The following is a 16,468-nucleotide window of genomic DNA, read 5'->3' on the forward strand; positions in this document are numbered from 1 at the left end:
ATGTGCATCTGGAATTGAACTATATACCTGCACTGAATGAATGGCCAGGCAGTTTGTCACAGGAAATCTATTATTATCATCGTCACTGGACGGTTACTAGAATTACTTCAAGATTTTGATTTACTAAACAGTCATATGTGTGACTGAAATGCAGATGTATCATATGATACCCTCCCCCCCCCCAAAAAAAAAATGGAGGGGGGGAAGAGAGAAACCCATCAAAAGTATTCAGTGGAAATAATCTCTTCAAAACTCTTCAAGCTATGGAAAGTAACTACCTACATGGATTACTACACCTATGGGATGCAGGAAAGATCATTCTGGGACTCTGCAATTCTTGTTAAGGGATGATTACAGGAAGAAATGAAGGCATTGCAAGTGAGGAATCAAGGAGGACTGAGGAGGAACAATTGTGGAAAAAATGGTGGAAAAGGAAAAAAAGAGGGCCAGTCTGGCCAGCACACTTGTCTGCCAATGTCCTCTTCACAATCACAGTTTATCACATGCCTGTTAAACTTAATTTCTAACAATTTTCCTGGATGAGAGGATTTTGTATGTTCATCTGCATCTGTGTGGAGCTCTAAGAGTCATCAGAACAGTGGTTATGTAATTCAGCAAGAAATTCAAAGTCCTGCACCTAGGGAGGAACAAGTCCAAGTAGGCAAATGCTACCCATCAGGAAAGCAGATTATCAGAAAAGGTCCTGGGGGTCCTTGTGGACATCAGCTCAACCATGGGCCAGCAATGTTCCCAATGCCAAAAAAGCTAACGATATCCTGAACTACACCAGGAAAAGCACTGCCAGTCGGATGAGGAGGGTGATTTTCTCTTCTAGTCAATAATTCTGAGGCCACACCTGAAATGCTGTGTCCAGCTTTGGGTACCCCAGCACAAGAACAAAATGGACAAGCTGGAGAGAGTACAGCAGGGGACCATGAATATAACAAAGGACTTAGAGCACCTCTTCAGGGGGGAAAGCCTGAGAGAGCCTGTGGCTGCTCAGCATGGAGAAGAGACTTGGGTGATCTCGCCAATATCTAAAAATGCCATCAGGGAGAATGCAGAGAAGACAGAGCCAGACTCCTGTCAGTGGTGCCCAATGGAAGAACAAGAGGCAATGAAGACAACATGGAACAAAAGAAGGTTCCATCTAAACACCAGGAAGCACTTCTGTGCTGTGTGGGTGATGAAGCATTGGCACAGGCTCTCTAGAGAGGTTCATTTCTGTGTAATTACCTTATGCACCAGGATAACAACACATTCTCAGGAAAACAGTGAGGGTTCACACTAAACTAATGACAGGTAGCAAGATTTCTCTCTGTCAGGACAAAGATACTTGCTAGAATATAGAAAACTAGGAGAACCTGAAAGATGTGTTCTTTATCGTGAAATATTTGGCTAGATAAGAGTATCGTAATTATTAGTTAACTAGTGTTCTGATGGCTGCAGAACATCTCTAGGCAAGGCACTTGACATCACTTTCCAGATCTTGGTGTGGGTGTGTGACTAGGAAACCAATTTCAGTTCAAGTTTTCAAGAATTATTTTTAATACATTAGATAGTATGCACTTAGAGTAATTACATCTTACTTGCCAACTGCCAGCTGATTCTGGAAAACCTAGCTACATTACTAGCAAGTAAGCAAACTACAGACATGCAAGTGTTAAGACTTAAAACACTACTCGTGCTAGGGACTGAAAGATAACATATTGTTTAAGAAGTTACTCAGGGTACATTCAAAGTTGCTCAGTGCTAAGTAAGCATATTAAACTATTACAGTAAACTATTACAGCCACGTTTCAAACTCTGACAACAGCAGTTATGTAGGATACATTTTATATAGTAAATTTCACAGAGTACATTTAGGATTGCAAAAACAAACCATTCTAGGTGAGCTATTTAAATTTCAGAAGTCCTATTAACTGTAAACTTAAGTTAGGAATTTTCTAAATTTTTGGAGCATACTACATTGCTCTAAATATGAGAATATTCAATATTCAACAATACAAAGTGCATTAAATTTAATTTAATAATATACAGAATAAGATTTTTAAAACATCAGAATTCAGGGAGTGTGCTCCTGATACATAAATAATTTAAAATTAACATTAGCAAATGTTTCTGAAAATGAAGCTGACGTTGCTTGAGTTGTACATGAGAATAATTAATTCAGCGTAAGTTTTTACAAGCATCTTGAATGGTATGTTTAAGGATATTCTCGCAGCAATTTCTGTAACAAAAAAAAAAAGCTAAGCATCTTCTAAATCTATATAGTGTATTTTGTTTTGGTGACCACAAGGACTTTTGCTATATGCACTGTGTTTATTACGTTAACAAACACTTCCATTTAATCCAATCTGGCATGTCTGCTGTATCTTCCTGTGTCTGTGTATGATAAACTAAGCACACCTAGCTCTGAGATGCCTACAGTTACGTAACTCCAGCTTCAACACATGCAAGCAGTATCTTCTAATTTAGCTTCTCTGAATATTTGAGAGAGGCCACTAAAATTTCTGTACACCCAAATGGCTGCTATGGGTTTAAATGCATCAACCCCACTAAAGATTCTTCTACTGTCACCTGAGAGGAAGGATATTTGGGAATTTTTGATGAAACATGTAAGAAGTTCTTCCTACCCAGAAACAGAGATGAACTCAAATGTTATCCACCACAATTCTGACTTCTGAACAAAACGTGTTAGTAACATTTTGACCAACACACAAAATTATTTATCTCAAAACAGTTTACAATACTGTGTATTTTCTCAAATACCAGAGCAGACAGCTTAAGTAACAGATATCAACACCTACGTAATAAAATTCTGCACTTCCTGTCAAATAGCACTTCAAGCCAATGACAGATCCAAGATGCCTAATGCAGTTAACTGATAAGGGAGAAGGGACAGGTCAGGAGACAGAAGAATTAGTGACAGTTTTTATTTGCTGGGAGAAAGGAAAATAAAATTTGTTTGATTGTTTTTATTCACAGCTATAAACATCAAAACTGGTGCTAGGAAACAGTTTTTGTTCAACATAAACACTGTAATCACATATGCCCACCCCTAGTGACAGGATGGGTTTTAAACTGGTTATTCACTTTTAATTCCTTACTTTGAAAAATAGAAAAACACCCATGAAATGATGATGCTTCGTAATCTGTATTGCTAAATTTTAATCCCAAAAATGAGGGAATGCCAGCAGCTCTAGACTCTTACTATCCATATTATTGCCTTAGCAGCTTTATATTATTCCCAGGCAAATCATGGAAAACTGCTTGTGTTTGAAGCAGATCTGACATACTTCAGGATCCCAAATAATAACTGAAAAATTCACATATGCTGACATCCTCAAGACATGAGTAACTCACACTAAAAGGTGTAGGTTTCATATATACAATCAATGCAGAATTGGATACTATTAGTGATACAAATAATAAATAAAATAATTTGCTGTATCTACGTGAGTGTTTTATTCTTTTCTTTTCCACAACAGGGTAAGAGGCCAATCTGATTCTGACAAGCATCTGTAATCAAGTGACTTAATTGCATTTGATTTTCTTCTTTGGAATCTCTCCAGACTCTTTCCCAAATATTTTCCATTAATTGTCTGTATTTCCCATAGTGCTCCACCCAATCATATCCTTCCTGACCCAGGTTACTTAAAAATAACTTTGAATCAAGAAAGAGCACCAGGGGAAAAAAAAAGAAAAAAAAAAGGAAATGGAAGCTGATCAAACCTTAAATAAAAGGTACATGTTATTAGCACAGATCAGGCATCTTCAGGCACCAGGTCCTACTTGGTATATTTAGAGGATTCACTTAGTTTAAATAACCCACTCCAGTGAAATTACAGTGAATTAACACAATGTAAAGGAGAAATACTTAATTCTGTGCTTCTCATGAAGAGTTATCATTCATTCATCTTTGTAAAAATAAATACATTAAGAATAAAGCCTCATGAGGTTTAACTGCCTAGGGATGTTCTAGCTTTGTATACATGATACAGTAGGCATTCCCTTCAGGAGTGAAACATTAAGAAACAAACAAAAAATTAAAAAAACATTGGAACAAACAGTACAGGTAAGTAAAGGACAAGGGGAAATAGTAATAGAGAGTAACACAAGTATGGATGAGGGCTGCTCTGAATGTACTGCCTCCTATTTTACGATGTTGGCCCACAGCGTTTGAAGCAGACGGTGGTGGTATGGAAGCAGGGGTTGAACCTTCACCCTGCTCTCCCATTGCATTGTTGCTGTGTGACAGATGGCACGAGAGGGGCAGTCTGACAGAATGGCATCTGGCGCGGAAGTGCATCTGGAGCAAAGGTTCATCACTGAACTCCTCCGTGCAGAAAAAATGGCACCCACTGACATTCCTGACTCTTGCTAAACATTTGCAGGGTCCAACCACCGGACGTGAGCACAGTGAGGCAGTGACTGGTGCATTTCAGTAGTATACATAGTGACAGCAGGTCACTTGCACTGGTGCAGACTGTTACAAGAGCAACATGCAGGTTTTTCATCACTGGTGAAATGCATACATAGCGATGGTGACTGTGTTGAAAAATACCATTTCACAGCTGAGAATCTGCTCTATCAAAAAGCGTTATTGAGTTCTTTGTATTGGTTGTACTTACATAGCACCTGACTTAGACAATTAAAGATAAGGAAACGTAATAGCATAACCAAGTAGCCAGGGTATGAAATAAGAAAGTAATGGGCTGAATAATAAAACAGACTGTGGTCACCAGGGAGCCCAACCACAGGGAAACATCCCACAGGCATGGGATAGGAGTGGTCAGCAGCCCTGTCTGTTGCAGGGTGTTGGAACTAGGTGACCTTTGAGGTCCCTTCCAACACAAGCAATTCTATGATTTTATGAAAACAAGCTCCCAAAGAAACTACAAATACTACAGCTGTACTCTGTGAGGCAGAGCCTAAACTCTCCAATGTACTCTCCACACTTTTTAGGTCTTGCACTATTTTCTTCCAAGCTTATTTCATGCAAGATGAGTAAATCAAATGAAATCCTTTGTTTCGTTTCAGTAATGCAAAGTACACCACACCACTGTCAGAACAGAGAGATTTTATTGTTTACACTTCCCCACTGCCCCTGGAAACAACAGTAGAAAGTCAGAATTATTCAGCCAACTAAAAAATAAAATGTTTTTGCCATGGAAGCTAGGTGTACAAAACAGGTGTACAAAAAAAATGCAAAGCATTTGGAAACCCATGAGGAAGGCCACAAGTAACAAAATATGCAGTACCTTGGTTTTGTACATGTATTCCCTCGTGGTAGCATGCTGATGCATTTTCTCATACAACATGAATGAGTATGGAAACTACACAAACTCACACTGCACTCTTCTATAGCTGTACCCACAAAGCAACTTAGAGGCATTGCCTTAGTATTCACAAGGCAGAAATCAGACAAAACAGACAAAAGAAAAAAATCACACTCAACAGAGAAGAAACATCCTGCTAGTATATGTACCATTAACAGATACTATGCTATAATTACATAAAACTAAAGTTCTTAATCATTAGTTGTCACTGTTCCAGTAGTAAGAAAATACATAAATAAAACAGAGAGAGAGAGAGAAAAACTCTCCAACTTTAATTAAGTGCATAAAAAAAAACAAAACAAGAGGTCATGCAATTCAGGTCAACAAGATCAATAACAACATTTTGCCTGCAGTATTTATTGCCAAGGTGTATCCAGAAAAGGGAACTGAAGTCATTAATTACAATTAGACCACAGCTGTATGTTTTGCAATTAGGTATAACACACACTACTTCAGAATTAACTTATTAACTACTTTTGTGTTCTCCCAATAAACCACAGATGAATACCTTAAAATACTGCAAGGATGAACAAATATCCCCATGCAGATGGTGTTACCCATATGCTAACATACGGGAAGCACTATTAGGCCTGTTGTACCACAGAGGAAGTAGGGCAGTCAAGAAGTTGATTTAGCAGAGGCCATGGTCAGCAAGAACTTCAGTATACAAATGCACACAGGACATACTTACTCCAATGAACCCTTCCACTCCTTACCACCCAGCCTATCAGCACACATACGACATGTATGCATTTAGATGTCCTCAAAAAAAAAAAAGTAAAAAAAAAAACCTGAAGCAGTATTTGCAGAAAGGCAATGAGCTTTAAGAAAACCTATTTAAAACCAAAGCTGGAAACGTACTTGCATTTTCTGCCCTTCTATGGAAGGTAAATCTATTTATTTATTCCACATGGAACCACTTGGCATTACTTAAAATTGTCAATCTGAGTAGTTGCCTTTACTTGGTTCACTTGGATGGCATGCAGCCAACATACTGCTGCTAAGCTACAAGAATGCAGTGCAGCATTAAGGGAAGAATGTCTCCCTTTAAAGCATTCTGATATTAGTATATGTTGTGCAGACGGTACTTTTCTGTAGGTCTGAAGCAATTTTCATACTGCTGATGACAGCACTCTCTCAGGTCGCTGAACATTTTGGACTGTACAATACTGGACACGAGCTAAGTCGGCTTTCCCTCAGGCCACCAAGTAATGCACTTATGAAACTTCCATCTGCAGCAGGCAACACAAATCTGAAAAGAATTAGCCTACGACCTGCAAGCTCACACCCATCACAATAACAAATCTGCAGCAAAATGAATTGTCTCCGTCTGCTCAATTCCATGTGGATCAAAACGCTTCGTCTTTTACATCTGTTTATACATGATTTTCGTGCTTTAGATTTGTTTCTTGGTTAAGGCGTGCTGAGGCACTTCAGTCTTTGTCATTAGATTACAAAGCCAAAACAGAGGTTAGAAGTGCCACATTTGAAGCAGATTTGTGCATTACTAGTTTAGTACCATATCTGTAAGCGTAGTAATTATAATCTTTTACTACACTATTTCATATTTTGCTTTCTCTTTAATTCTTGAATGTATGACTTCCAGTCTTATTGCAGACTAATTAGAAGAGTTCAGAAACTGTTTACATGCTTTCCTATGACATTCCTCATTACATCATTCAGATGCTTTCTTAGAATAAACACATTTATTTTCACAGCAGCTTGTGAGGTAAGAAAGCAGCAACGCAAAAATGGTCAATACAAGAATCAGTCATTTCAGAAACAGCAACTCAGTTTTGATGTTGATCTGAGAAACCAACAGCCTGTTGTGTTTAGAAGACATTTTCTATTGGTTTTAATCAACTTACAGAGAAATCAGTTCTACCTTTGACTGCCAAGCTCCTGTCTGACGTCAGGTAAACCAAATAAGGAATAATTAATAACCCCTTGTAAAGCACCTCATGTCTGTGATTTGCACAAGATTTCACAGAGATTCTAGGCAATAAAGATCCAGTTCCCGTGGGGATTTCCTGATCTTACCATCTTTTCCTTACGAGGTCTGGCTCTTCTCAGTGGTGCGTAGTGATAGGATAACGAGCGATGACCTAAAACTTTAACATAGAAAGTTCCATACAAACATACAGAAGAACTTATTTATGGTAAAAGTGACAGAGCACTGGAAGAGGCTCCCTACACAGGTTGCAGAGTCTCCTTCTCTGGAGATATTCAAGACCCATATGGACACCTTCCTGTGTGACCTACTGTAGAATACCTGCTTTAGGACAGGGGTTGAAACTCAATGACCTCTTGAGATCCCTTCCAGCCCCTGGAATTCTGTGATTCTGTCTCACATCTCATACTACTGCTCAGAGAAGGAGGAGAAAAAACAGGAAAGCCTAACAGAAAATGATCTTTGGGGCACAATCCCATTTTTTCTCTTTTTGTATACTTTTCTCAGAAAGGAGTCCAAGGAAAGAAACATATCTGATGGAACAGATCACATCACAACATAGAAGAAAGTGTGACTACTCGGCTGCTCAAGAAGCCTCAGCTCTGTTCTCTTTGGACTACTGGTTCCTTGACATTGGATTTCTAATGTCTGTTCATACGATCTGAGAATACAACTCATTGGGCTTCACAGAAAAGCAAAAGGACACACTTCACCTAAACATACTCTAACAGCTACAGAATTAGAGACTCAAACTGAGCTGACAATGTGGTAGCAGTAGTTGACAACTATCCCAACCAGAATCAGAAGGGCATTCAGCTTGGTGCTTACAGCCTCTTCTTGTCTAGCCTGTTTAACTAGGCGTTTCTATCGAGTTACATCAGTTCTGCTGCTCCCTTGTTATCTGAATTTTAGGTGCCATGGTGAAACTGACCAGTCGGGAAGAAGAGGGAGATTTGTTACCAAACTCTGGCCCTATTTGCACTCAAAACACAATAGATTCCAGTGCCCACTAGTTATGTAAGCATGCACGCTAGTATGTAGCTCAAAGAAAAAAAGTCTGAAATCACAAATTCTTCTTTGTCCTCTTCCCCCCACTATTACCAAGCTCAGCTTGTATTGTCTTTAACCAACACATACTTGGCATGTCAAGGAAGCTACAACCAAAAGTCACAAGATTCCTGATAACTGACAAGTGACACAGTTAAGGACCAACCCAGGAATATGATTCAACAGCCCTCATTTGCCTGATGTTCCTGGTCAAGATCTAGGAACAGGCAAGAACACTTCTGCATCAAATGCAGTAGCAGTATCATCATCTCAAATACTGTCTTTCCTTTTATCTGTACACACAAACACCTGCATGACTATTGACAATATTGCACTGCAACCAGTGATGGATTCCTCCACTCTTCTGAGAGTTTTTCTTCTTTCTTTCTCTTAAGAGAGTTCTGCAGTTGGTCCACAACTGTGAACTGCCCCACAAAGAATCTATTAGGAAGAAACATTTTTAATATTTCTCAAAAATTGCTCTTCGTGCCAAATGGAAGAGGATACAATTAGCATAAAAGAACGTGGCAATTCTCTTGTCATGCTTGAACACGCTTGAATGCATGAGGTTAAAAATGGATTCCCAAATTCTAGAGGACATCACAGAGATTTTGTCACAATCACTAAACATTTTCCACAATTCCAGGGAAGTATATATATGCTTTAGCATGTGCTGAAACAGGAAACAATTTGTGTAAAGGAGAGCGAGAAAAGCTGATGGAAGAATACTGTTCTACTCAATCTCTCTGAACCTTCAACATGTGAGAATCCAGCACATCACAAAAATATTGAAAAAACAGCAGCATTGTTGTATATCTTAGCACCCAACATGGGAGATTTCAGAACTCTGTCTACACCCACAAGCACTAAAATCTCGTGCTTGGCTAGGGAAAAAATAAAAATAAAAAGCCTGTTCTTCATGCCAGCAGCAGAACACATCGTGTAACATGCCTGGGATACAGGTGATTGCATGCCAGGCATCTAAGTTGATATTACAGCCAGGTCCAACTCAGACACTGCCAGTGGAGTCCATTCAGTTTTACCAGTGCTGATGACTCTTTTATGCTGGGGTGAATCATTCTCTAGCTCTCCCTTTGTCAGCTCACATGGGGTGCCTAGAGTTACACCAGCAGCATCCTACTCTGTGCCAATTTAAATATACGGACATTTGTGGAGTGCTTATAATTTCTTCAAAGAATGCTAAATAGACAGTATTTAACAAAAGCACCATAATGATCTGGTAAACTTCAAGAGATGCAGCTGTGCAATGGAAATCTTGCAGTCATTTAGGAACTTCAGTCACACTAAGTCACAACACAGGATGACTAAAAAGCAGATTATTTCCACTAATCAGGCATCATACTGCAGCCAAAGGTACAACAGGCAAAAATGTACAAAAGTTACTATGCAACAGCATCATGAGAAGAAAAGGGAGAACTATGAGAGACGGAAAATAACTCCAATTATTTTCAATAAATAAGGCACTAAAATTGAAGACAATGCATATTTACAAAAGAACTGGAAGTGAGTCAAGCTGTCACTATAAATGTTTCCACTACAATACAGTGGAAGTAAAATCATCTACAACAATAGAGCTGAATTCAGAGTTGGTAGTTTATAATCACTTCCTAACAAAATGCTAAGTTCTGAACTTGTGGAAAAGATAATGAAGACATTGAAATGGCTAGATGGAGTTGGGAAAGCCTCAGGTTTTACGTATACTGATTTTGTATCTCAAACAGAAATCCTTATGGGATTGGCAAGTCAAAAAGCATTTGGAAGCTCAATTGTAAGCATATGTTCCTAGGCACCTAGTGCAGAGGCAGTATGCTAAATAAAATCCCATCCTCCAGTCAGAATCGGTAATGGCTGACAGACAGAAAAGCTGAGAAGAGGTACAACATGGAATCTCACTCGCTTTTAACTTTATGAGCAGAGCAATGACATTGTCTTCCTAAATGGTTATCACAGACAAAAAGAAAGCAACAAGTATTCGTATTATTTTCAGTTCATACGAAATCAAACCCTACAGCACTCCATCAGATCTATCAAACAGTACCTGAATTTTAACATCACCACTTTGTAAGCACAAAATGAGAAAGCTTAGAACATTCACATTGAAAAACGGGTTAGCATTGCAGCCACTTGCTTCAATGCTTGCATCAAACTTGCTTCAAAACAGTGGATCTAGAGAAGCGCACCACAGCTAGCAGCAAAATCTGTTGCTAAGAGCAGTCAAAAGCTGTGGATGGATATTTTCAGACCTCGTTATCTTCACCAGCCACATGCAGTCTACATTAACTATTTACTACTGCACCAGAGCACTTTTTTTTTTTGTGTAAATCTGCTCCACATTTATATGTGGAGTTGAGGAGAATACTGAACAAGCTCTGCACAGATGCCCAGAGTAGCCATCCTCCAAGCAAAATAGGATAAGGCAACAAAACAGGACATAACCCAGAGTGTCACTTTTAGTGAGGGTTGAAGGCCCTGTAGTAATCAGCTCTCCTCACAGACAGTATTCACTACCAGCTGGATAGGACATCACTGCAGGTAGGGATGCACTGTGGGTATGTGCGCCAGGAATGACAAAACGATGCACTAGAACAAGACCTGTCTCTTCCCTCTCTGCACAATCTAGTTGGTAATGCAGACATATTGCGAGTGACAAAACAAGACTGGTGATTATAATACATGTGGCCAAAGTGAGAAACTCTAGCAGATTTTATTATACACACATATTCTTAGAATTGAAAATCTTCATCAAGTTGATCAAAAAAAGCACTGCTAATGATGACACTGCAGTACATAACACATGAATATGAAAATACTGTAATAATGTTGTCTGATTACTACAGAAATAGAGGAAGATCTGCCTTGACTTCTCAAGTAAGCAGTTAGAAATCGGTATGGACAACATGCAGCTGGGAAGCAAGTTACATTCTTACAGATGTGTGGACAATGATGGAGAAATCAATATATATTTTAACAATTAAATGAAGTCAAATGAACATGGACGGAACATAATTATCCAGTAGGTTAGGGACAGACTTGCTATTTTTATGCTCAGAATTTGTTTCTCGCAAATTCCTAAAAATTCTTGAGGAATCAAACGTTATCAAGAGAAATGTGTGCAATTCTACTAACAGAAATGCGGAGATAAAATAAGGAAAAAGAAAGTATCAGTATTCACCATAAAGAGGAATTAAATTCATGTTAAACAGATATGAAACTATTCACATTTTAAATGTGAATTATGCTGCTGCACCTGCATTAGTACCAGTCATTTTGTATGGCCTTTGTGTGATGCTGAAGCCTGCAAAGGTGGAACGCATTCTTACACCATAAGTATTTGTAAAACATTATGTTCATGATGCTCTGGGATGAAACTCTAATTTTACATGCTTCCAGTCTTTCACTTGTTCATATTTCACCTGTTACAGCGTGGCTACAGGGAATTCCCAGCATCTCCCTTAACAAGGCTTTGCCAAATGATGTTTGTCATTTGGGATCTTATTTTTGCCAATCCTTTAATTGAGGATACTTTTCCATTATAATGTCCTGCAGTATTTCAGAATGTTACAGTACCTCACAGAGAGTTATTATGGCCCTCATGCTGTGATTTCTTTTCAATAGTTCTTCATACTCACTAATTTTGGTCTTCCTGTCACACTCCCAATGTTCTTAACGTGTCTCTTGCTCTGAGTGTGACTGACATTTGAAGACAGAAAACACCAGACCATTGTCACCTTCCAAACCAAAGTCACCTATCATGGATTAAGGTAGCCAAAAGTTTAATATTAACTACTGAAGGACATCTGTATTCTACAAGCTATGCCTGTGTGGATTAGCTAACTTTTAAAGAGGAAGGCACTTCAAAAACAACCTCACTCTACCTGTAATTCATTTCACAGGAACATTCCCCACATTTGCATAACTACAAGTAGCTTTTTTTATTATTTTTTTTTAATACTACATCTACTAATATCATTCTAAGGGTTATAATTAAATGCATAAACATGCCTACACTTCAGCGGTATGCCAAAGTAAGTATGGCCATTGTACTTACTTTCTGTTCTTTATCTTCAAAATATTCTCAAGCAAACAGAAATCCTATCAGGTAGAAAAGTTCAATCAATTTACAGATCAGAAGCACTACACTTTTCTATTTATGTACTGCCTGTTGCCCTAGGCCAAAAAGCATGCCATAAATCCAATTCACAACTCTCCACGAAGAGCCAGAGGTAACTACTACAATGCAGTGTGCCTTAAGTAGGAAGCCACGTCAGCAACTCATTTCTTGGTTACTGTTTATCTGTATCTGAAAGATTTTTGCACTTATGTCCACAAACCACAGGGACTTACAATGGTCCAGAAATGACAAGGGGAGGAATCGAGTTTATCTGGAAAAATAAGAGCCAGTTACATGAAAACTGTCTTCATGCAAGAGCCTTTTATGTGAAGGTCTTACTAATGCTATCAGGATTAGTGTTTCTGTACCTTAAAACTTGTCCACTGCTCACTTTTTCAAAGGTAATCCACAAAAAAAAAAAAAAACCCACAACCCTCAACCAACCCAAAGAAAACAAACAAAAGGCCAACAAATTTTACATTGCAAGAATGCTTTTATTCAAACCAACACCTCTGCTAAAACTGCGTTACCTATTACAAGAACCACTGAACTAGCCAGACATTGAGAAAACAAATTCATCTATTATTTCGAACAATAGGAAATGTCTAAAACTTGGGCATTAGTGCTGGACCTCTCCTCTGGAACTTCCAAAGAAGCCATGTGCCTGCACACAAGCAGTAAGATTTGTGGATGTACTATAGCTGAACCTGGTAACCTGTCTTGTCAAAAAGATAACACCTTACACATGCCTGAGGAGTAGTGTGACAGACACAGGATGCTGAGTGACAGAGGGGTTTTCTTGTCCCATTAAAGGGGAAGAGATGAACTCTTAAGTTATTGTATAAAACGACCTTTAAGTGCCATTTGCAGTTTTAATGTACACTGAATTAGCAGAGAGGTGCAGCAAAAGCTGCTAGTAGTATACACCTGCATTAATTCAAGGAACGTATGTAAAACAGTGAGGATTCACACATTGAAAAGAACATGCAGTGTCCTTTATAAAATAAATATGCAGCCACAGTAAGCAGCAAAAATTCAAATAATTGGATTCTGTTAATCTGTGGGGACGTGGACTTAATGCTGCATTTAATTTTGCTAAGTGGGAGGAAGATTAGGCAAGATACAAGCAATAGTCTCTGCTCAAATCAAAATTCACAAACTTAAACGCACTAGGACAGTTATTAATTACTATACCAAATATTTTAATTTATTATATCTACAGCTACAAAACAAATAAACACTATCTCCTCCTATGCAGTCAAAAATAGCTGTATTCCAGTATGCATGTTTCTGATAGTCTTAAAAAAAAAAAGATCATCTAGATAACAAGCAACAGCTTCCCATGAAACACCGGAGAAAGCTTACTTTTTAGGGATGTTACTTTACTTCTGAAAGAGACAAGCTGCTCACTGATACAAAACCAACCTCTTCCTAGAATCTCTGAAAGAAAAGCTGAAACTCATTCCCATCATCTCAGTCACTGTCACAGTGGAGTACTTGTTGGGACCTGCACTTGTCTGCTTTATTCCTGCAGGGAGAAGCATTTTAGCTATCAGAATTTAAGCTCTTCAAATGTAGTATTTTCATGTCACAATTTGCTGTCTTGAAACAAAGTTCCTTCCACATTCTTTTCTCAATAACAATCTGTTTGTTTAGGGTTTTTTTTCCTGGAATAATTCTGAAGTAAAATCAGAGTGGATAGCAACAACTGCTTAGCAGTTACTAAATCTCTCCTAAAATTTGAGGGAGATTAAAACACTGTTTTTAAATAAAAGCTCTCCCTGAAAATCATGACTATCTACGGCACATTTGGTTCAACGCCATACCCACAGACTATCAACCGTGCAATTTCTTAATATTGAGAAATGCACTGTACTTTCAAAACAAGCATCCTGAAGGACTCCAAAGCAAAAAATACACTAATATCTTAAGCAAAAGGAAAAAAATCCCGTTGTTTTTGTAATTTTTAAGGTTCTGATTATTTTCGGTTACCTAAAAAAAACCATCTTACTGGCATCTTTTGCAAAGCAGCATGACCATTCTGGTAATACTTTATGTTCCCTCGTGACGGACCGTTGGATGAGCTAACAGCACCAGTATGGCTCAATGTGAAATAATTAAGCTGCTGTGCCTGCTGGGAGCCAGATATTCCAGCATAAATGCATCTGTTGCCTAAAATACAGGCTCCTGGATACCAAAGCACAGTGCCAGCATTCTCCCCACTCAACTCCAAACACTTCTCAGCAGAGTTCTGATCTGACACATGAATTGCCAAGTGATGCTAAAGACTAAAGCACGTCAAACTAAAAGGAAAAGGATGGGAAAACTATGGAAAATAAAATATATACTTTTTCCACATGCATTTTCTGCAATCTTTGGCTATGTAACTTACAGGAAACATGTTGTAGCTCCAAATATTAACTCAAAAGATGATGATGAAAGATCCGTGTAATTGTTTTTACACTCGTGTAATTCCTTTGCACAAATAATTCTGGTGTCTAAATTATCTCACCAATTAAAATTCCAAGGGCTTATTTTTACTTTTGCCCCTTGAGAAGACTGATCTTAATTGTGAAAAGATTTGGTCCAACTTTGATGTTCTTTTTCATTCTGTTATTACATTTGTGAGGCTAAATCAAAGCAAATTAAATCGAGGCGGCATTCTTACACTGCCAGCAGTTAAAACGTGCAACACTGAGTTTTCATTAGCATCTGATTAAAATAGATGTGTCTTCCTCTGTTATTAAACGGAAGGCTCACGTCTTTTAACTTTATGCCTGGAAGAAGACAAGCACTGTTTTTTAACAGAAAGAAGCTAAAGGTTTTCAGACACTTCCTCTTCTGGGTTAACTTCGGTCACTGTGAGGGCACACCTTAGAAAACAGTCGTGTCTACAGCAAGATGCAGGCAAGGGTGTGTTTTGAAGAGTCACCATCTGGGAAAAAACTGCCAGCACTCAGAAGCTTTTTCCCGTGAAAATCAAGCGGAAGATGAATGAGAGAAAGGCACTGTCTGCAGGTCTGCCCGAGAAATTCACACTTAAGACCTCAAGTGAAAAAAAAACGAAGCGGCGTTCTGCATCTTCAGCAGCAATCCGGCAGCCCACCGCGTCTTCTAAGACGGCGCTTACAACAATGTAAGCACAACCGACGCTAGGAGGGAAGCAAATCGCTGCACGCCGTCCAGGACTCACCCTATCCGCGCACCACTAAACCTAACTACAAGCGGCTCCGACATCCATCGCCTACAAAGCGCAACCTCAAGACAAGCCACGCTTTCACAACGCTACCAAAACAAACGGGCGTCCGTCAAGCAGCCGGGGCAGCAGACGGCGCGCGGGGCGGCCCGACCCGGGGGATCGGATCCCCGCCCGTGAAGGAGCACCCGACGGCGCGGGTCGGGAGCGGGGAGAGCCGCTGGTCGCGCCCTTCCGTCGCGGGTTACGCAACGTTCCCGCCCTCCCGCCGCGCTCACCTGCTTGTCCAGCGCCGCGTCCTTCGCGCTGCCCGCAGCCGCGCCCTTGGGGGCCGGCGCCCGCTCGCAGCTGCAGCCCTCCAGCATGTAGATGCCGGCGGGCCGGGCGCTCTGCTCGCTCTCGAAGTAGAAGAGGACGTTCTGGTAGAGGGCGAACCACTTCTCGTGCCAGCGGTTGGCTTCGGCCGTCCTCTTGCTCAAGTAGCCGCGCTTGGTGCCCTCCTTGCGGGCCAGCAGCGCCAGGTACAGGGCGTGCCCCTCGTTGTAGCGCACGCTCTTCTGCATGGTGCCCGGCAACGCCTCGCCGCTCACAGCCCGCCCGGCATCGGACACCCTCCGCGGGCGCCCAGCGCGCCGGCACCGGGCTGCCCAGCTCCCCGGCCCCGCTCCGCCTCCCCGAAGTTGGGGCCCGGCCGGAGAGAGCGTGCGGACGGCGGCGACGGCTGCTGCCCCCCGCGCGGCGTCACGTGGCGGAGATCAGCCGCAAAGCCGCTTTACAGCACGGCGATTTAAAGAGCAAAG

The 16,468-nt window shown here is 40.2% G+C and overlaps 1 protein-coding gene across 2 annotated transcripts in view; it reads right to left on the reverse strand.

Moving 5' to 3' along the window:
• RASGRF2 (Ras protein specific guanine nucleotide releasing factor 2) overlaps positions 1–16,231 on the reverse strand; it is a 113,895-nt gene extending 97,664 nt beyond the window's left edge. For both annotated transcript variants that reach the window (XM_065745231.1, XM_065745230.1), the window contains exon 1: positions 15,947–16,231. In XM_065745231.1, coding sequence (XP_065601303.1) covers positions 15,947–16,231 — 285 coding nt within the window. The remainder of the gene's footprint in view (positions 1–15,946) is intronic.
• Positions 16,232–16,468: the final 237 nt, after the last annotated feature.

This window comes from Cyrtonyx montezumae, unplaced genomic scaffold (genome assembly GCF_038088225.1).
Source record: "Cyrtonyx montezumae isolate F1298 unplaced genomic scaffold, pur_monq_1.0 scaffold_34, whole genome shotgun sequence".
NCBI lineage: Eukaryota > Metazoa > Chordata > Aves > Galliformes > Odontophoridae > Cyrtonyx > Cyrtonyx montezumae.